This window comes from Mesoplodon densirostris, chromosome 2, assembly GCF_025265405.1.
Source record: "Mesoplodon densirostris isolate mMesDen1 chromosome 2, mMesDen1 primary haplotype, whole genome shotgun sequence".
Taxonomy (NCBI): domain Eukaryota; kingdom Metazoa; phylum Chordata; class Mammalia; order Artiodactyla; family Ziphiidae; genus Mesoplodon; species Mesoplodon densirostris.
The window spans coordinates 47624840-47647625 of NC_082662.1; the positions used below are offsets into that span (position 1 = coordinate 47624840).

At 38.2% G+C, this 22786-nt stretch overlaps 1 protein-coding gene across 4 annotated transcripts in view; it reads right to left on the reverse strand.

Annotated features, from left to right (window-relative positions):
- USP24 (ubiquitin specific peptidase 24) overlaps nt 1–22786 on the reverse strand; it is a 154997-nt gene that overhangs the window by 27671 nt on the left and 104540 nt on the right. For 3 of the 4 annotated variants that reach the window (XM_060089865.1, XM_060089864.1, XM_060089862.1), the window contains exons 38-54: nt 22485–22645; nt 19302–19363; nt 16932–17123; nt 15839–15956; nt 13484–13628; nt 10760–10879; nt 9980–10105; nt 9247–9345; nt 7878–7960; nt 7340–7484; nt 6991–7110; nt 6341–6561; nt 5693–5817; nt 4494–4635; nt 2565–2715; nt 1204–1299; nt 429–532 (exon numbers count right to left, since the gene is read on the reverse strand). In XM_060089865.1, the coding sequence (XP_059945848.1) occupies nt 429–532; nt 1204–1299; nt 2565–2715; nt 4494–4635; nt 5693–5817; nt 6341–6561; nt 6991–7110; nt 7340–7484; nt 7878–7960; nt 9247–9345; nt 9980–10105; nt 10760–10879; nt 13484–13628; nt 15839–15956; nt 16932–17123; nt 19302–19363; nt 22485–22645 (2210 nt within the window). The remainder of the gene's footprint in view (nt 1–428; nt 533–1203; nt 1300–2564; nt 2716–4493; nt 4636–5692; nt 5818–6340; nt 6562–6990; nt 7111–7339; nt 7485–7877; nt 7961–9246; nt 9346–9979; nt 10106–10759; nt 10880–13483; nt 13629–15838; nt 15957–16931; nt 17124–19301; nt 19364–22484; nt 22646–22786) is intronic. The other variant, XM_060089863.1, reaches the window with a different exon arrangement.

A 22786-nucleotide genomic window follows, 5' to 3' on the forward strand; every position in this document is an offset into this window, starting at 1 on the left:
AGCAAAGACAGCAATGTTAGACAGCCCAGCAAATAACTCCATGGAGTGTCGCTCATTTTTTTTAATTAAAAAAAAATTTTTTTGGGGGGGTGGGGTGGGGTGGAGGATAAGTTATGTACTCAATGACTGCTGGACTAATATGGATAGTCAGTTCAAGCCCCATATCTGGATATGACTTTTCCCAATTTCTAAAGACATATAGCATTTATGCCTTACATCACAGTTCTTTTTCTGTTTTGTCCATCTTTCCTACTGAATTAGAAATACCTTAAAAATAGGAACCCATATTTTAATCATCTGGGTGTATTAGGTAGTTGCCTTCAACTACCTAAAACAATGTTTTGAATTTTTAAGTGTTTGAATTTATAAATTCAACTTTAATTAACGCCTTTTGTCACAACAGACTATCAAAACGTGTCACCTCTTACCTGAGTTTTTTCTTTGTCCGTAGATAAGTTTGAAAAAGGAACTGAATGGCAAGCTGTAAGCTCACCTTTGCCATGCAAGGATAGTACGGATGCTTCAATTTAGTCTACAAGAGAGGGAGAAAAAAGACAGGCTATTTTTCACAGAAGTTTTATAGATTATTATGCATTGTTATGAACTGAATAATGAGATATAAATAAAATAAAGTTAAATACTAGTATGAAAAATCCAGCCAGTTCATAACAGAAAATGTTGCAGTTAAATTTTAAAAAGATTAAGAAAAGATATCTCCTTCATTTCTTTTATGAAGCTTTCTCAAAATAGAGCCTTTAGACCACAGGGTGTTAATTAAGCTACCAACAGACTAAGAAAGTCTTCCCCTTATTGGCAAACTGTGATCATGGTCCTCAAGAAAAAGAGGCACTTAGAAGCTGATCTTGAGTCTGGTAACATCTGATTACGAATTGGGAATAATTAATCTCCTCATAGCCCAATATCCGTTTACATCACCTAAGGCTACTCTTAAATTTTTTATAAAATATAACAAGAGCAGTTAAAAAAGCCAGTAAGTAGAAACCCACACTCATTCACAATCTGCATTATACATTCTGAATACTGCCTGTATTTTAATATCACCCATTAAGTGACACATTTGTGGGAATTCTTTTGGCATTTAATTTAAATACTAACAATTGAGAATGAGGGTGAGTCACTGAATTAAAGCATTTAACTATGATCCTTTCTGATTTGTTTAGTAACAATCCAACTAGTACTTACAGCATTCAATGATGCTAAAGACAAAACAAAACTGAAATAATCACTACTGTACACATCTCTATTCTTCATAAACTTGAGGTTTTCATCTCTCACCATCTATAAAAGAAAACTGGTAATTATTTTTAAGAAACAGGGTAAATTATTCAATATGTAGAAGACATTTTTACTGATATGTTAGGTAAAATGGGTTCATAAAAACACTTCTCTCAAGCCTTGAAATTTTTTAAAAGGAGAGAGGAAAAACTTCCTTTCAAAGATAAGAAGTTGTAAAAAGGTGAATTATGATTCATTTAAACCAAATTCTTCTGGGAAATTCAGGAAGACCATCATGTGAAGGACAAGTGAATTCTAACCTGTTACTCTGAGTGGAAAGGGACAATCAGAGCTTTCCCAAGTACAACCAACTCCATGCTCTCTGTGTATCAGATGCTCAATTCTCTCTCTCTCTCTCAATCAAAGACTCCATATTTTTCTTAAATTTTTTGATTCTGGCTACTTAGCTTTTGATGACTTAGTGTATGAAGTCTGGACTGGGCAGTTGGACAGTCTGAATTTAAATCCTGGCTCTGTGACATTGGCAGACCATTTCTCTTTTCTAAGCCTTCTCTTCTTTTCATCTGAAAAATGGGAATAAAACCTGGTACTCCACGAGAGTGTTTTAAGAATTAGGGATTTGTTTAAGCATGCAGCACAGAGTAGGTATTCAATAACTAACGGTCATCACTGTTATATTAGTTTTACCCAAAGGTTATGAACCTTATTTTTCTCTCCAGATTCAATAAGTTAATTTCAGCAATGTGTTTCTGCACTACCCACTCCCTCCCCCTTGTTTTTTTTTTTTTAAGATGTTGGGGGTAGGAGTTTATTAATTAATTTATTTATTTTTGCTGTGTTGGGTCTTCGTTTCTGTGCGAGGGCTTTCTCTAGTTGTGGCAAGTGGGGGCCACTCTTCATCGCAGTGCGTGGGCCTCTCACTATCGCAGCCTCTCGTTGCAGAGCACAGGCTCCAGACGCGCAGGCTCAGTAGTTGTGGCTCACGGGCCTAGTTGCTCTGCGGCATGTGGGATCCTCCCAGACCAGGGCTCGAACCCGTGTCCCCTGCATTAGCATTCTCAACCACAGTGCCACCAGGGAAGCCCCCCTCCCCCTTGTTTATGTGGGGCAACACACAGCAGGTCAGTGACAGCCCTGGTCAATCTTGAGTCTGTTGCCACCTCTGTGACAAGGTGGGTCAGAAGACGTGGCGCTAGAGGTACAACTACGTCCACAAAGAAGGCTGGCAGGAGTAGTTCTGGACCCATGAGATAGATTTTGACATTTATCTGGATTTTACCCCTTAGAACTTTTTATACAGTTCTTACCTGGTATATGCGAACAGGCATCTTCTCCACAAATAGTCCTTTCTTCTCGCCCTTTTTAACCAGCTTGGTTAGAATAGAGAGCCGGTCATTGTTAGGCCTATGGGGCCGAGGAGATGACTGAGGTGAAATTTCTGGTGAAGATGGTGCTGACCTAAGAGATGGAATCAGAAAAGTGTTTGTCTAGAATAAAATAGCTATTGTTTTAGTAGTTTGCTACAACCGGACAAACTTAACATAAACAGGGTATTAGACTTAAACTGTATACTTTCCTGATCTAATGTATTAAAATGCAAATTCACAGAAAACAGGACCTTTAAAAAAACTTTTCAGACAGTGCTGGTATAGTATTGGGTTGGCCAAAAGGTTGGTTCGTTTTTTTTCCGTAAGACGGCTCTAGTAGCACTTAGTTGTCTTTAACTTCATTCAGAACAATTTTATTAGACTGTATGTGACAGCTGTCAGATCAGAGTGCATTAAAAAAAAGACTTATCAAAATTGGTGAATTTTTGTGTAGCCATTTTAATATTTAAGATGGAAGAAACAAAGCAACATTTTTGGCAAATTATGCTTTATTATTTCAAGAAAGGTAAAAAAAGCAACTGAAATGCAAAAAAAAGATTTGTGCAGTGTATGGAGAAGGTGCTGTGACTGATCGAACATGTCAAAAGTGGTTTGCGAAGTTTCATGCTGGAAATTTCTCACTGGACGATGCTCCACGGTTGGGGAGACCAGTTGCAGTTGACAGCAATCCAATCGAGACATTAATTGAGAACAATCAACATTCTACCACGCGGGAGATAGCCGACATACTCAAAATATCCAAATCAAGCACTGAAAATCATTTGCACCAGCTGGGTTATGTGAATTGCTTTGATGTTTGGGTTCCACGTAAGTTAAGCGAAAAAAACCCTTCTTGACCGTATTTCCACAAGCGATTCTCTACTTAAACGTAATGAAAATGTTCCATTTTTAAAACAAATTGTGATGGGTGATGAAAAGTGGATACTGTACAATAACGTGGAAAGGAAGAGATCGTGGGGCAAGCGAAATGAACCAGCACCAACCACACCAAAGGATGGTGGTCTTCATCCAAAGAAGGTGATGTTGTGTATATGGTGGGATTGGAAGGGGGTCCTCTATTATGAGCTCCTTCCGGAAAACCAAACGATTAATTCCAACAAATACTGCTCCCAATTAGATCAACTGAAAGCAGCACTCGACAAAAAGCATCTAGAATTAGTCAACATAAAATGCATAATCTTTCATCAGGATAACACAAGACTGCATGTTTGTTTGATGACCAGGCAAAAACTGTTACAGCTTGGCTGGGAAGTTTTGATTCATCCGCCATATTCACCAGACTTTGCACCTTTGGATTTCCATTTATTTTGGTTTTTACAAAATTCTCTTAATGGAAAAAATTTCAATTCCCTGGAAGACTGTAAAAGGCTCCAGAGTTCTTTGCTCAAAAAGATTAAACGTTTTGGGAAGATAGAATTATGAATTTGCCTGAAAAATGGTGGAAGATAGTGGGACAAAAGGGTGAATACATTATTCAATAAAGATCTTGGTGAAAATAAAAAATTTGTCTTTTATTTTTACTTAAAAACTGAAGGCACTTTTTGGCCAACCCAAAACTATGCTCTGGACATAAAGTGTACTCAATAAACGAGATTTAAAAAAAAAATCTCAATTCTAGAATGAAATAATTTCTATGCACGTTTCTGAAAACAAAATAACTTCTTGCCAAGGAAATAATGACCAGGTAGCAGCAAGAAGAAAGAAAAGGGGTAGAGGGATTTACTTATTTTCTTTTTAGAATTTATCTCTAGCTTAGCTAATTACCCTTAAATCCCAAACAGCATACTCTGAAGATCACGGTATCACCTACTGCAATCACACAGCAAATTACACAGAGGAGAAACTCACAGAGAGAGATCCTCAGCTTCCTGCCGCACAACGCTGACTCGACTTTTCTTTGGTAACACAGGAGAGTTCTGATCAGACACCCTTTGGTAGAAGAGCATATAGGCATTCCAGTATCTTCGGCGTACGTCAGTATATGGGTTCGCTTCATAACGAGACAATAAGAAAAATCTCTTTGTAAATAAAAAAGGTGTTTTTTTTTTGTCTTGACAATCTATAACAAAGGACCCACAAATCCAGCAAGTAATTACTTACTAAATTTGTTAAATGGAAAGCGTAAGTGAAGTGTGCGTCTTTTTAGAGCACTGCTTGAAATCACTCCGAAGGTGATGCAGAGGGGCAGGGAGTAAGGAGTTGGATGGTAGCAGAGTAGGGGAAAGAAGGTAAACATGCCGAGGTGTGTGGAAATTTAATCAAAAGGCAAGTAACATTTAAAAATAAGTTCTGTGGCATAGGATGGGATTATAATTCGCCTCACTTAACCATTTCTGCATAGAAGAGCCAAATTCAGGTAAATTTTGGCAATGACACTATGTTCAGCTAATAAAGGTTACTACCATTAGATGCATGACTACCATGGTCTGGTGTCAAAATCTAACATTGTGGATCTCATACAGGTGGAAAAATTTTAATGCCCCTAGAGTATTTCAAAATCAGGTTTCAAAAATGTCAAGGTCTCTGAAAAATATTTCTTCTTCAAATAGCAAATTCTGGTGGGATTCTTTGATGTACTTTTCCTTGTATTTTTTCTTCTGAGGGTAGAGTTGTGGAAAGATTCCTTTACCACACTGCATAACAAATAAGGTTTTAAAAACACAGGTGCTAGAAATGTCTTCTCCATTAATCACACCTCTATATAAGTGAAAAGGAAATTTGAAAATTTGAGTGGACTACTACTTCTGAAACTATTTTTAAGGTTGAAATTCTTTCAAGTTGTTCTTTAATATTGATTTCTTCCATTTAACTCACCCCCATTCCAGGGCTGTTGTAAGGAATTATTTAAAAAGAATTCTGTAAGCAGCTTGAACCTTTTCAACCTGGCTATCAAGGAGTTCGTGGATCTACATGGCTAGAGCAGTAGTATGTAAAAAAAAATAAAATCTTTTCTATTTTTTATATAAAAAATACTGCTTCCAATTTGATAGAAAACTATAAATTAAGAAAATAAAACTAATGGAAAATATACATTTGCAAATACTTACTTTGATCATAAACTTTTGGTCTATATTCTCCTCCAAAGCATTCGTACTCTAGGGTCTCATCATTTAGGTCAAATTCTTCTATAACTGTGTCATTAAATTTATACCACTTTCCTTTTCCACATCCCCTAGAGCACAGATTTGATAAAACAAATATTATGAGGTTACAAATCAAACATCCCCATCCCCAGCATTTATCTCTATGTATTGTCTACAAATATAGCAGGTAATTACCATTTGAAAACACCTAAGAAAAATATAGCAACAGTTACTTCAATTTCTTAAACAACTTTTCAAATTGAAGGGATAAAACAATTGCAACAAGTTGTAAAAATCCAATATGAAATAAGGTCAAAGAACAATGAGAAAGCTTCTTTGCAATGTAATAAGTGTGGATGACAAAGTAGGGCAGGGAGAGCAGAGGAGAGATACAGGGGGGCAGGGGGAGCGGAGGAGGGATACAGGAGGGCAGAGAATGCATAGAAAAGGTATAGGAGGATACGGGTAGCAGAGGAGAGGTACAGCAGGGCAGGGGGAGCAGAGGAGGGACATAGGAAAGCAGGGGGAGTGGAGGAGAGGTACAGCAGGGCAGGGAACGGAGGAGAGACTACTGGAAGGGTGGAGTGAGGGAGCTGTACAAGAACCCCTTACCGCCTGTCCTTGATGAAGGAATAGTAGTGGCCTGCATGTGCCTGCCCACTATGTACAATGACACCGACAAGTTCGTAGTTTTCTGTGAGGGCAACTTTTTTTCGTGGAGATCCTCCACCTCCCTGATCCATATTTCGCCCGTTTTCACCAACTTCCGAAGATGAATCTTGGCGAGCCATTCCTGAAACTGTGTAAGGCTCCATGTTTAGCATCCAGGGAAACTATTTAAAAAGCAAAAAGAGCACATTAGTGTTGGTTAGTAACATATAGGGTCACACCCAATTAAGTCTGTACAAAGAAGAAGGATGTGTTTTCCTAATTTAAGCTAGGACTACCCTCCAATTCAAGTACACAATTTCAGAATGGCTCACAAGTCTAGGAAGGTTTAAGCAGTCTCTTGCTTGAGCATTAAGGAAAGGATTTCACTTCATAGCTGTCACTAGGATGCCTTCTAGAAATGAGGGTTACTGTCTAGAGATCTGCCGGTACCACTAGCAGCAGCTGCTTAAGACGAGGGGCTGTGCACTTCTCAGAACGCTGAGACCACGGCCTTTCACATTTTAGATGAAATTTGAAAATATAAAAAGGAAACAATAAAGGGAGAACAGTAATAATGGTTATTAAAAAACCAAGAAAAAAAAATAAGTTACCCTTATCTGTTCATCATATTTAATGGAGCGTCCACTCTCCCAGTCAAATCCAAATCTCATCAGGTGGATGACCAAGACACTAGGTAACGACTTAATACAGGTCCTTTTCACTGTTGTTCTCTAAAGAGAAGCAAAACCCAATTATCTCCATGGAGACAATAAAATAACAAAGTAATTAATATGAAGGTCACAGATTTCTACAGGGCTTTCCCACCTCTGTGAACACAAGTCATGCCACAATTTAATGGCAGTAACAATAGGAGCTTAATACTGATGTTACATAAAACATAAAGACAAAGTCCATGAATAACAAATTAATCTTGTGTTTTGAAAAGGGCAAATGTAATACCTTTTCTTTACACTTTTCACAGTAATATGCATTACTTCCCTCTAGAACTTCTCCTCTAACAAACTGGTCCAAAGAAATTTCCAAACTCTGACAGGAAGTAACTCCTAGATTGAGAGCCATGAAAGCTTCCTCGCGCTCATATCTGCTTAGGAAATAATAGGAACACCATATCAGCAATGGAATTTAAAAATCTTGAAATTATCACAATACTTGAGATTGAACACAGAACTATTGATATATTCCTAATCACTATAATTAAGACACACCTTCTCATCCTTCTAAAAGTACACTAAATAAAAATGCCAATTTTCAACCACTCAGAATTGCTTAAAATTATGAATTTCAAGAAAGAAATTTTAGAAATGGAAATTAATTCCCTGGAAATTTCCCCAAAGAAATTTAATTCAATAAACATTTATAGATCTATTAGGAGATATATCTGCAAACCTCTCAATGAATAAAAAATTTACAACATTCTAGAAGAATCATTTAAAAATGATGGTGATTATTTTTTGATGTCAGTGTTATCTTCACTAACCTGTGAGGACAGTCTTTACAGATCTTCTGATCAGAATAGATGCCCTGAAAAGTATTCTTAAAAATTTGGTCTCTCCCCATTTTCTGTTGAAATAAAAAGTTAAAATTTTAGTTGATGCCTCTAGAACTTTTAGGTTGTTTATACAGAATTTTACTTAGACCTGAGCTAAAGCACAGATTTTAATTTAACCAACAAAATAAAACAAGTCAGCTTGGTAGTTTAAGCTGGGAACTAATGAAAGAATTATAACCCATGAGACCCGCTGCCAGAGTAATGCAAATGATCAGAAAAGGAAGAAGAGCGCCGTCAGCCACGCTGATGACAGGACTGCATTCTCCATGATGATCCCGAATCCTTCTCCCCTTGCCCCAATTACCAAGCTAGCAGTAACTCTCCATGATCTTTTCTTTTTTCTTGTGGATAGAATGCTACAAATTTGTAAGTTATTTTTATTTATTTTTTTGGCTGTGCTGTGCAGGTTTCGGGATCTTAGTTCCCCAACCAGGGATCAAACCCGTGCCCCCTGCAGTGGAAGTGTGCAGTCCTAACCACTGGACTGCCAGGGAAGTCCCTATAGGTTATTTTTCTTTTTTTCCTAGTTGCGCCAGGTCTTGGTTGCGGCAGGTGGGCTCCTTAGTTGTGGCTCACTGGCTCCTTAGTTGCGGATCGCTGGCTCCTTAGTTGTGGCATGCGAACTCTTAGCTGCAGCATGCATGTGGGATCTAGTTCCCCGACCAGGGATTGAACCCGTGCCCCCTGCAGCAGAAGTGTGGAGTCCTAACCACTGGACCACGAGGGAAGTCCCTATGAGTTATTTTTTAAAAAAGAAATGGATAACTTGTGCCTACTGAGAGGAAAGGCAAATGCTGGCAGTGATGGGAGGCTGTCTGTATCTTAGAAGGCAATACCACTTAGGAAGTTTGTGACACATTTTCCTGGGTAGAGGTAGAAAGCTTTGGGTCGCACAACCACAAACAACTTTTGAACCTGGTCCTTTTGTACCCTTTGACAAAGCAAAACAGCTCTGCACGGGGCCATCAGTTCACCGGTGACAGCAGCACTCCTCTGAGGCCAGGTTACTTCCATGCGGACACAGAGCGTGTAGCTACAAATGATTATCATTACGGGGTATAGGTTAAGAGTTACATACTTTATCAAGTGTCAGATGAATTAAGAAGAAAATAAATCTATAATCTATAGTGTTCTGTATATGTTTTGATATTCAAACCCAGAAGAAATGAATTACTGTTGTGGTATTAAAGACGATCACTTTCTGATTTGTCAGTTTCATAGTAATCCCAAATCCTAAACCACTGCTCTCATGTTACAGAGTTTGAGGGAGTTAGAGGGAAAATGAAACTTTTTCTACCTTGAGATATTCATCCATCTGATCGATGAGACTGGTGAAGAATTCATATGCATCCTGTTGTTCTCTCACATAAAGTTCTTTGTTCCACATCTTGAAAATCTATGTAACAAGAATTAAATATGTCGTTACAGGAAAAGTAGCAATTTCTGAATATGGTAGAAAAGGAAAATGAGAGTCCTTAAATGCTTCTAAAAACCAAGTTTACTATTAGGGTATAAAAGTTTTTACTGACGTGAGATTAGTTTGCATTCAGCCATCTATGTTTTTCCTCGGTCCCTTTATACTAAGTCTATGAAACCATAGAGGGTGAGATCTAAGGCCAGGGAACAGAGTTTCTCTCTTAGAAACTAACCAACCTATAGGGGAGAATATAAGGTAAAACACAGTAAAGCAATGCTTTAGAAGAATGTTCTTTATTTAGAGGTATTAGTGAAATTGGCATAAATTCAGAGGAATAATTTGAACAAATATTTCAAACAGCTAAATAAGAATAATGGGAAATAGTCAAAACATTTAAGATTAGCAAAACCCTAGAAATTATAAATGACTATTCTCAACATTCTAATCACTTGACTCAAGCTCCAATGCCAATAAGAATGGTATAGACATTTCTTTTATAGGTTCTTAGCAATGGGATTGGTCTAGGGTCAATAAACAAGACACTAGAGGAAGAATGCAGCCACACTCCAAATACCTAACACCCTTCAATCTAAAGAGTTACTGGGTAAAATACCTTCCAAAAGTTCTCAGGTACATAGTACTGCAGCTTGCTTTCCATCAAATGCCCAAAGAGAGACTGCACTTGGTAGAATACACTATCATCTGGATTGTCCGTGTCATCATCCACTGAAAGTAATGACTAAAAAGAAATGAACTGTATTAAATTAGAAATATTCAACTGCTTTCAGAAAATCTTGACTTCTGTATGTGTGAGTACCCACTGCTCCTTCAGAATGGTATGTATGTTTGTATATGGCTATAACTCTGCATATGTTTAGCTTCAACGCTTCCTAGCTGGTGTAATCATGAATAAATCATCTCTTTGAGCTTCTGTTCGATTATGAAAAACTGGAACTAGTAATGCCAGGATCTCTATAAGAAATAAGTGTGACATGATGACACACAGAATATTCTCAAAACTATTTCATAGCTTTGCTATATCACAAGCTACTAATAGATTATTACAGAATGCTAATGATAGAGTCTAAATATTTCTAAAATACCAAAAGTGTTAGTAGCTTTATGGAATACAATTTGAGAATAATTGAGGAGTTCAAAAATCACATTAAGTCAAATCCATCTGTCAAACAGGCAGCATATTACCTCAACAGATAGACAAAAATATGTGACTATGAACAATGTTGTCTATACAGATTTCAGAAGCTACTAGAGAATCTCTAATTATGTCCAGTTTAGTAAACCCCAAAATGCAATATATGCATATGGAACAGTTCTCAAGCAATGTACACATACATCATTTATGATACTAAACAGGAAAGAGGAAGAAAATCACCTCCGGGAGACCAGGTTGCATATACAGCTGCTGGAAGACTGCATTCATGTAACATGTAGCGCCACCATTCCTCAGTCCCACAAACCCTGAGCTGGACCTGCTATCCACTGGGGGAAGGTACTAGGAAAGAGAGGAGCAGAAATAGAGAGAGAGAGAATTAGTATCTCTGCCACCAGCACATTTCCTTACAGCTTTATGAGATGTCTGAGAGGAAAAGAGAGATATAGATTTATCCATTCAGTGTGTTACGAGTTATGGTAGCAAACTTATGTTCATGGAGTACCTCTGCAGATGCAATACAATTCTAAAACTACTATCTCAATGTTTCCTTTTAGTTCCTAAAGTACCTCACATATATACAAAGCATGTATCTATACATCCACTATGTAGTCCTGCATTTAGTCACTTGATTATCATTCGACAAACATTTCTTAAGAGCACAATGTGCCAGGCATTGTGCCAGGGACATGAGAGAAAGCAGAAATGTATTTAGTGCTTGATCTCAAGGAGCTTACATTATAGTAGGGTATACATTAATTAAATAAAAATGCTGCTATGTATTTACAAACTGAGGTAGTAATCTGAAAAGTAGGAAAGGTTCTATGAAGTGTTTACTATAAGAATCCTAACCTGTCTGGATAGTCAAGGAAGGCTCATATTCCTTCCCTTCCTTTTTTTTTTTTCGGTATGTGGGCCTCTCACTGTTGTGGCCTCTCCAGTTGCAGAGCACAGGCTCCAGACGCACAGGCTCAGCGGCCATGGCTCACGGGCCCAGCCACTCTGCGGCATGTGGGATCCTCTCGGACCGGGGCACAAACCCGCGTCTCCTGCATCGGCAGGCAGACTCTCAACCACTGCACCACCAGGGAAGCCCCTTCCCTTCCTTTTTTGAGAAGGTAACGTTCTACTGAACTTCCTCTAATAAGCATGCCATTAAATAAGTACGTAAACACCCTAGCATTTCACTTAAGGATGATCTGTAACAATGTAGATTCTAGTACAGTATTTTTCTAGGTAGAAATCATCTAGAAAAGGCATCTTGGATACAAGTTCAACACGGCACTTCAATGGATATTGTAATGACACACTCCGAAATGCTATTACAGAAGACTCTTGGTTCTAATCCTATGACCAGAATCATGTTATCTGCATATATCAAGTACGTGTAACGGTGAAATAACTAACCAACTGACAAAACCCTGGAGGTCTTCTGGACTGAAAGGAATTGCTAAATATCACATACTTTTCATTAACATTCAACATGCACTTAGAGCAGGGTGATTTCTAAGATCTAATTAACAGTGTAATTTATTTGTAGTCCAAAGCACAGACTAAAAAAAAAAGTTATAAAATAAGAAAAACTGGTGTATAACAGTGCTAAAAATGTAAGTATTTATATGACAAATATTTTCACTATGCTGATATAATCCCTGACTTACTAAGATTGTCATTTTAATCTGATTATTAAATAAGTGCATGTAAAACTTAAAGCATAGGGCTTCCCTGGTGGTGCAGTGGTTGAGAATCTGCCTGCTAATGCAGGGGACACAGGTTCAAGCCCTGGTCTGGGAGGATCCCACATGCCGCAGACCGGCTAGGCCTGCGAGCCACTGCTACTGAGCCTGCACGTCTAGAGCCTGTGCTCCCCAACAAGAGAGGCCGCGATAGTGAGAGGCCCGCGCACCGCAATGAAGAGTGCCCCCCACTTGCCACAACTAGAGAAAGCCCTCTCACAGAAACAAAGACCCAACACAGCCATAAATTAATAAATAAATAAATTAATTAATTAAAAAAAAACCCTTAAAGCATAGCATAAAGTAAGCATTATAAACTAAACAGTTCATACCAAAATAGTTCCCAATTTACGCATTCACATCCTACTTTGCAAGTGCTCTTTCCTCTACTTAGAACACCTGTTCTCACTTCTTTTCCTGCCTAACTTGTATGTTCCATAGTACTCAGCTCAGGCATCCAAAGGGATAAGACTGCCTCTTTATGATGTTAGTGGAGAATGCTTTAAAAGCATCCTCCCACTCCTGGTCTGGTGTTCCAGGGCATCTGCAGCTTGCTTCCCTCTTGCAGATCCCAACATATACAAAGCTGTCCATGGCTTCTCATGTCTGGAATGACCTTCCCACCTTGCTTCAACTGGCTCATCACTCTTAAGGGCTCTATTTTAACTTCCATCATTTCTAAGAAGCTTACTAAAACACCACCATCTGGTGTTGAAGTGCCTCTCTGTTAGTAGAGCATTCAGGACATACCTCAGTCTTAGTGCTGGGTTCTATCTTCATTTCTGAGCTCCAAAAGCCAACAACACCTTAGCGCATAGTAAACTCAATAAATCTTAGTTGAATTTAAGTGAACATAGACTATACTGTGACAGAACCAATGTTTTCTGGAATTTGTAGCTCTAGTGCCTGGCACTGTGCCATGCATAGTTCCTCAAAAAATAGACTGAAATGCTACTTTTTACTGAGAGTAATTATCAACTGACTTGAAAATCTCTCCTCTTTTTTAATCAGAAGGGTACCATTTAGTAATATATTAGTGTATTAGTGTAATACACTATAGATTATAGTTGATTTGAGTACGTGAATTTGATAAGCAAAAGAATAACACTGATTTTCTTTGTGACTAGGATAATGCAAACATAGTTTTAAAATACTATGTTTAAGAGAGCATTCTAAAAAAATTAAGTGCATTGAGGTCTAGAAAACTTACATCAAACTCCTTGGTAAGAGCAGGATCAGGTTGATGATGCATAGAAAGTAGTTCTTTTGTAATAATTTGAAGATTTGAAGGTGAGCTATCAGCCAGCATTACAAGGACTTCGTAGGCTGCCAATCGGCTATTCACTGTACTACATCTAAAAACAAACGACATAAGTCAATTTCAACAGTGAATAATTTACTTAAGTCGCTCATTAAACTAAATCAACATTTGAAATGAAAATATAAGAGCTGCAATTCCTAAAACAGGGTTAAGTCAGGTCTGATGGCACAACCTAGTAATCTAGTGGGAGGTGCTTACTTAACAAAGGAAGAGACCATGAATACAGGAGGGATGATTATGGTTTAGAGCTAAGTATCTTCTTGGCCTGATGATAAAGTAGCAAATCTTTCAATTATGACTCCATATTATTATCTAAGGGATGGATCAGCAAGAATAGAGAACAGAGAGTCTGAAAACTTTACCAAAAACACAACATGGAAATAACTATCTTTCAATTAAAGTAGGTAGAAAGCAAGGTTTTTGTAGATACTGCCCTGAAATTCAAATATCTACATGGCAGAAAGCTATACAAATCAGAATAGATGCCCATAAACATTTGCTGTGCACCTGCAGATAAAAAATTCCTCAAGGACACTAATCAACTTTCTATCTATGAAACTGTGGAGACAGAAATAGTTTGCCAAGTCATTTGTTTAAAGTGACAATGAGAGATAACTGGCAAGCATTCTGCAGGAAACCAAAGGCTTCTTTACTGCTCATCTTTAGTAGTAATCACTTAGGGGATGGACAGTAATTTCTCACAGTCACCTAAGCCAACCGTGCATTTGTTAGGAGATCACAGGTTAGGAAGGATACACAGAAAAGAGGACATCCAACCTTTGAGAGAAACACTTATGGAGTGGAGTGTGGGAGGTATGTTTAAGAAGGGGTTGAAGGGCATGGAGATCAGAACTGCATCAGGCACTGAGGACAAGAGCCATGGAGCTGGCACTGCCCTTTGCTTCTCACCTGCATTTCTGGGTTGCAAGGGACAGGTAAAGAATGAATAGAAGGTACCATATATACAGGTTAAACATCAAGAAGTTCTTTTGTTGGTGTGATATAAGAATAGCATTACTTGTGAAAAGACTTTCTGTGTATTTTAAATCTCTTTCTGGCTTTCGTGTTTAGGTGGGAAAAGGCTGGGAGTCACTGTGCTCAATGAACACCGTTCAGTACACTGGATGAAACAAAATGTTTCCTTTTCTATTCAAGGCACTGTATGTGATTAAAAAAACACAACTCCTCGTTGACGGATGTATTACTTTTAATAATTACAAATGGAAGAATTCATGAAAAAAATTTCAGCAGAACGGCTGAAAATTTATTTTCTCTGTTCACTGAAAACTGAAATACTCACGTGTTTCTACTGCTTTAATAAAAGACTCCCACAGAGCTAGCACCAAATCTTCCAGAACAAGACTAGGGCAGAGGTAAGGATGGGAGTGACAGTGTGAGGGACACCCCAAGAGTTTTAATGAAGGTTTATTACCTAAAACAGATTTTGCTAATAAGGAATCTCTAGATAGAGAAATATTCATACATGGTAAGATACTTCTTAAGATTCCATAAAATACTGCTTATTATGCCTTGCCCATTTCAATAACCACAGAAATTGTATGGGAATTTTTTTCACTGGTTAAATACCAAATCCTCAGTTTCTTCAGGATTACTCAATTAACTCTGGTTTTCGTGAGAAAAGAATGAGGTTAAGTTAGATTCAGAGTAAATAAGATGGCAGCTTGTAGCTGCCTCTTCCTATTTCCAAGAGTACAAACATCACCCACGAAGGGTCAACATTACAAAAGATCTTTCAAATTTCTACCCATAAAAACTAATATAAAATTTGACTCTAAAATTACCACTGTAATAAATCACTAGCAGTTTTAATTATAAGGACACAGTCAATACTCAGCAAATCACAAGGTTCATGCACTAAAGCACCTATGCTTTTCTCCTAGCAGAAAGAAACCCTCAAGACCCAGAGCCTATTTATCTTTACTTTGGAAGCAATTCTTACAACCTCAGTTTCTCTTGGAATTTGTTACTGACCACCTTAACCACAGTATTACTTATTCTTCCATCTTGATGATAATAATAGTACCAGCTCAGCGATTACTATGTGCCAGGCAGGCTTTATCCTAAGCCCCCTTACATGCATTTCTTTACACAGTGGATAATGTCTTACAAGCTACACACACTCACAAGATGGAAGACAAACTCCAAGTTAAGAAAATCTTTTTTGGACTAAAGTTTCGAATTAGAATTTTTACCAAAACTGAACACAACGTGCATTTTCCATACTTTGGATGAAAGTCCTGTTGACTGATGGCGGCACTGCCAGCTGGAGAATGACTATTTAAAATAATTCTAGAAGCTCGGAAAAGGAAGTCATCTAACAATGGTTTAATGAGTGATGAACCTGGAATAGAGCATAATATTCATGTTGAGGATGAACACATATTTTAATTCAAAGATCTTGTCTTGCACTTTCATATCAGAGCAGCAAAGGCACCTGAGGCCACCCAAAGGCAAGGCCTTCAATTTAACTTGACGCTCATTTTTTGAGCACTTATAATACATGGCAAAGATCTGTGAGGCAGAGGAGTGGGGATGGGTGGGAGAGTCGGGACAGGATGCAAAGATAGACAAGTGAAGGAACCTTCCTTTATGAGCTTACAATAGAGTGAAAGGAGTTAAGCTTTCACTTCAGAAACACAAATGCCAAGAACATCACAAGGCAGACGGTTTGAGTGAATAATTAACTTTTACTTTGGGCATAGGGGAATCCACGTAAAAGTGTTTAAAACTTTAAAAATCTTTAGGTAAAAATGATGTGCCCATCTCACCCTGGTTTAGAATCACTCTTTTCTATGTATCCCCAATAGCCAAGAAGATTTTTATAGAACTCAGTTTGTGTGAAAAAAGTGATAATTAACATTTTGATTTGTCTTCTGAATATAATTTATAATACCAGATATGGTTTTACAAGTTATATGTGTATCCCACCATCCAGGGGTGGTAGTTGGGGGCTGCCTCTCCAGACAAGAATTATCCTTAAAAGAGGTAAGACATAAAACGGACTGTATTTTATAAAGTATGTAACAGTAAAAAGATAAGAGAAAAACCTACTTTGATTTATAATTTTTATTTGTTACTAAGTTATGTGAGCCAACTATTTTGAATGCTATAAAATTCTCTATATGGTTTAATGACACAGATAAAATACACCTTAAATTTGTTAGCCCCTAAAATTCCAGACAATACCCTATTGTCTGAGGGTCCATTTTCTATGGAACATTTAGCACCTATCTTATTTTCCCAATTTCATACAACATTATGGCAATAACTGAGAACTGAGGTTCTCTGTCACATGATAAGATGAAGTAATAATTACCAAGCATTTCCTTTTCTGCCCCACAGAGTGAAAGAAGGGTCTTGATGAGCCGTAAGTGTCCTGCCAATAAGATGTTATCTGCTTCACTGGTCTCACATTCAGCTGTGCGATTAGGTTCAAAGTTATCCAGCCAAGTAATCTCATCTTCGAGCATGGTAGCTGGGCTGATTCTTAACTGCTCCATTTCTGAAGCTAAGATGGAAAAACAAAACAAAACGACCTCTCATCCTGAAGAAAGAAGGATTTCTTTTCATGGAGTCAAAATCCTGAATTAAAGTAAGCAGAGACAAGTCTCAATCTTCTACTTCACAGATTTTAAAAAACTGTCATTAATGAACAGCAGCTGCCCACAGGACTACGAAGGCTCACACACGTCCGTTCCTTCCCTCCCTCCCTCCATCACAAATCAAACGGTACTGAGTGCCTCCTCTGTGTAGGTCATGGTGCTGACGCTGGGGGTACGAGATGAAAGGGACACTCCTTGTTCCGAAGAAGCTCCTGTTTGGTGGTGTTAGCAGATGTCCCAGGGAAGAAACCCTTCTAGAGAAGGAAGGGGTCGAGGGGTGAGAGGAGAGCCGTCACTCCCACCGTGTTACCTATGCCAGGGGAGGGGGGAGCCCTGTGAGGGAGAGAGGGGTCCGCAGCGCAGCAGCAGAATCCATGTTTCCAGATGATGAGCGAACCTCCAGAGAACCACTCTTTTGTATTAAGTATTCCACCTTCCCCTCCAAACAAGGATTGAAAACAAGATTCCATGTTGGAAGCAGGGATTAGGGAGGAGAGCAGGAGTAATCATGCTCTCTTCCCACTGCACTGCAGGCACAGGCAGGCAAGGCCCCACAGAGTGAGGTGGAAAGGGATACTTCAGGCGACACTGTGCATCCTTGTTTCCTCATTTATGAAATGGGGCTAACACCTACGCGGCAGGGTGCTGTGTATACAGTGTCTAGTATAGGCACTGGCATACAGAAAATGCTCCCAAAATGGCAAATATTGCTTGTTTCAAGACATATTCTCTCCCTGCCCTCAACATCCCATTAAGGGATCTTGGATCCCTTACTTATGGCTCAATGGCACAGCAAAGGCCTACACTAATAACTTGTTCATGCATTCTGAGGATGTATGTGTCTCATACAACTCATGAGTCCAGTTCTCAAGCAGCAAAGCAGAATACCCTCTCAAAGTCCAAGCCAGAGAACAAACCTTCGCTGGCTGCTGCCCAACTTAACACTGAAGGCCTAGTTGAAAAATGCAGTACTAGGCTAGGCTGTTTGATGGACATGTAGTCCATCCACTTCTCTAGATAGTACAGGTCTTATCCCCGAATCAAGACACATAGACTATATCATCTCAGGCTCCAACAAAACCAATTTCACTGCCCTGCTCAGAGCACTATGTCCTCAGCTTCTGAGAGACACATATGAAACCCAGGAAGGCATCTGCCTTAGAGATGCTGCTGAGGCTTCTTAGTCACTCTGTCTTTATGTGTCCATTACATGAAGACCTTTGTGTGAAGTTTCTTTTAGGTTTGAGTGCTGGGGAAAAGATCTGTTTCTTTTGAGAAACCATTCTGTTTCTTCCTCTAGGGTATTGAGAACAAACAAACAAATGAGGTTTCCTTTCTACCTTGGTCCTCCTCAAAACCGAATTCTGACTGTGTGGGGCTTTTCAGCCTGCACATACACAAGGTATTTTTTTTTTCTTACCTCCTGGTCTTGACATTCTTTTCCAATTAACATTTTTGTTGATCCTGACTTTCATTTTATTTATTTCCTATAGGCAGAAGCAAATCTTTCCTATAAGCTTTGTGTAAAGAACAAGGAATAAACTAACAAACTCTTGACCGGAACAACTGAAATTTTCATAGAGGACTCCAACAAACCTTTGCATTATATAAGAGTAAGTACAGATGATTAAAATCTAAACACTCTAAGAGTTTGTAACAATGATATCGCAAACACCTAACACTCAACAATTACCTGACTTCTATCACTCACTTCTATTACTATCAACATATCTCACCAGAGATTCCCTCTTTCCTTCAAACCTTAAAAACTGTCAGAATTGACTATAACGGAAAGATTCTTCTTAATCGTTCTGTATCAGTGTAATTAAAATATGAGCCTTTGACGATTTTTAAAATCAACAAATCTTCTAACACATTAATGGTTGGGTATATAATAGCAGAAGAGATAACTGGTACATGGGTTTATATGCTATTTCCAAGAAAATAAAATTCAACTTCAAACAATAATTTTAATGTTATTTGTATCTGAGATACATTAAGTCAGATTTAGAAATGTCTGTCTTTCTTTTCTAGTCCTTCCCAACCCCTCCCCCAACATAAATCAAAGTTAGACATCTACTTACTTGTCAGATCATCTAATAATTGGCACCTCAGATCAAAATACTCCATGCACTGGGATAACAGTCTAAAAAACAGATTTCAGTTATTTAAAAAAAGGCTGATTTGAAAATAAAAAAATATTTTCCTTGTAAGAGTAAGCTCATAAAACAACTGAATAAGAGAATTTTCCTAAGCATAAAAGAACTACTTTACATCAATTCAACTTCAGTATTTTAGCAAGACACACACTAGTGATTTTACTTATACAGATATAGTATAGGAATAATAGTGTAAAGAGAGAAAACTTACTAAATCTATCACATTATGTAATGATGTACACACTGACTGCATACATAATTAATTTGTTCAAATATCAACTGATACACACCTACTATACGCTTGGAACTGTTTTAGGGGAACGGTGAACAAAGGAGACAGACAACAGATGAAAAATACATACATATGTCAATTGGTGATAAGTGCTAAGAAGCAAAATAAAGTGGATAAGAGAAGAAAAAGGTAAATTCTTTCATCTAGGATCATCAATGAAGTTTTTTCTGCAATTACAGAAGTGAAGAGCACAGGTTTTAAAGTCAGGCGGACCTTACTTTTAATCCTGGCTCCACCACTTACAGCTGGGTGTCCAGGGACAATTTATTTCAGTTGTCTCAGTTTTCTGATTTCTAAAATGCTTACTAGAGCACTAGAAATAAACATGCACACATATACACAAACATAAAGGGCTCAAGAATGCACTAATGATGAGACTACATAATGAACCAAGAATTATGATTATTAAAAAAGTGGGGATAGATAATAAAACTGCCAAACTCATTTGGCCATTGTGAGGATTAAATGATAAATGTATCTAAAGAATTTAGCAAACTGTGTGGCACATAATCAGCCCGTGATAACTGCAATTATCATCACTACTATTATTATGGGAAAATATGTACCAAACTTGGGCATTAAAAAGTTGTGAAATGCAATTTTCAAATTATAAAAACACATAATTAAAAGATCCAATATTGTGTAAAATTAAATGCTTTACATTCAAGAGCTTCTCTGAGAGTGTATGTTAAAAAATTCATTTAATGCTTTCTGTTTCTTTCCCAAAGTTTAGAGGAATTTAATAACAAATCAAACTGTTAATGGTTAGTTATGTTAAATAATCTGACTCTTACAACAAGAAGCACAACAGCTTACTACTTAAAAAAATGGCTTATACATTTAAACTAAAGAATCACTGATCTAACTAGTTAATTAAAGGATTATCTGATTTTAGGAAACTTTTAACTAGGAAAAATTGGAATACTAAAGTAAAAAATGTACAAGGGCAAAAAAAGACTATAAATAAAAACTATTATTTTTTATTTTTTATTTTTTAAATTATTTATTTATTTTTTGTGATACGTGGGCCTCTCACTGTTGTGGCCTCTCCCGTTGCGGAGCACGGGCTCCAGACGCGCAGGCTCAGCGGCCATGGCTCACGGGCCCAGCCGCTCCGCGGCATGTGGGATCTTCCCAGACTGGGGCACGAACCCATGTCCCCTGCATTGGCAAGTGGACTCTCAACCACTGTGCCACCAGGGAAGCCCCAGAAGTTTCTGTAACTTTTAATCCACATGCCTTTATCAGGGAAAAATCATTCTCTGAAATTCTGGCTTTACACCCTGAAAATATTACGCTACTTGAAATAAGCCAGCACAAAGGACAAATATTGTATGATTCCACTTTTACGAGGTACCTAGAATAGTCAAATTCATAGAGACAAAGTAGAATGGTGGTTGCCAGTGCCTTGAGGGAGGAGGGAAATGAATGGGGAGTTACTGTTTAATGGGAACAGAGTTTCAGTTTGGGATGACAAAAAAGTTCTGGAAATGGACAGTGGTGATGGTTGCACAATAATGTGTATGTACTTAATGTCACTAAGTTATACCCCCAAAATGATTAAAACGCTAAATTTTGTTATGCATATTTTGCCGCAGTAAAAAAAAAATTAGCAAATCTGAAAAAAAAAATTATCTCCATGATTGTCTTTGAACTGTCTCTCTTCATTTCTTTTGTCCATTTTTCTATTTGGCTATTGGTCTTTTGTGGTTTATAACAGCTCTTCACATATATTAGCAAAATTGGCCTTCTATCTGTCATATACGTTATAAATCTATTTAGTCAGTTTAACTGACTCTTGACTCTACCGCATTTTTTTTCCACATAGAAAATTTTAATTTTTATGGAGTCAACCTTATCAGTCTTTTATCTAATGACTTCTTACTGGGTACACAGTTTCAGTTTAGGATGCTAAAGAAGTTTTGGAGATGGATGATGGAGATGGTTGCACAAAACTGTAAATACACTTAAGGCCACTGAGCTGTACACTTAAAAATGGTAAAAATGTTAAACATTCTGTTATATATATGTTACCACACTAAAAAAAAAAAAAAGCCCAAGTTTGTATGCTTATATGTTAGGGGTTTAGAGTAGCTCTAACGTTTCTTCCCTCTAAGGGCTCTAATTTATAAAGCATATACATATTGATTTCACAAATCACTGTGGTACCTTCTAAGCCCCAGAGCAAGGGCTCGCTGGTAAAGCTGAATTAGAGAAACTGGCTTAAACTTGAGGTCAGTGTGAGATCTCTGATCTCCCAGCCTGGGCCTACACTGGGGCAGCCCTGCATGCAGGCTTGCCTGAGGAGACAAGATGGGGCAGGCAGAATGGATTTACTTAAGTCATTCTCTGAGCCTGGACCTCAAGCCTTCTTCCATGCTCAGGCATGTATAAAACCAAGAAAGCAAGCTAGAAGGATACCCTAGTACCTCTAGACATGGAGTTATGAAGTAGGCTGAGCTAAGAAAGTGAGGTACAAGTGGACATGGGCAGTGTGACCTTTACACAGTGATCTGGCTTGAATCATGTGGCTTCTCAACCACCAGGTGAGTCCTCTTTCTCTCTGGGGTAAGGGGACCAAGAGGAGCAGAGGTGGGAGTTGGGGTGCTTGAGAGGAAGAAAGCCTGGTAATGTTTCTTCTAACTCTTCTGTCCTGAATTGGGAGAAAACCTGAAATGCCCTCTTTCAGGGTACAAATGTTGGAAGAGGAAAGGAGAAAGTCCATCATCTCAAGCATGCACTGTGGACTCTGGGGGAGCAGTACACAAATCATCATTCTCTTTCTGTATGATGTGAACTGTTTCATCTTTACATACCTCTGATTGACTCCTCGCATAATACTAGTTGGGGACCAGAGAGGCAGCTGAGCAGTGAGAATCACACCTAGGAGAAACTGATTTGGCTTCTGCACATCTGGATGGGCTGAAGTATCTGTCTGACTAAGAGTATACAGTTGATCACAGGCAACACGGCGAATCTGAAATGACATTTTTAGTGGCAAAGGAAGTACATCAACCAACACTTACAGACTGCTGAAAAAATTATTTTCCTCCAAAGTCCACCTGTGAAGGATGCTGTAAAGGTTTGAGTATTTCAATCTTTAATGGTAAAGTTTACA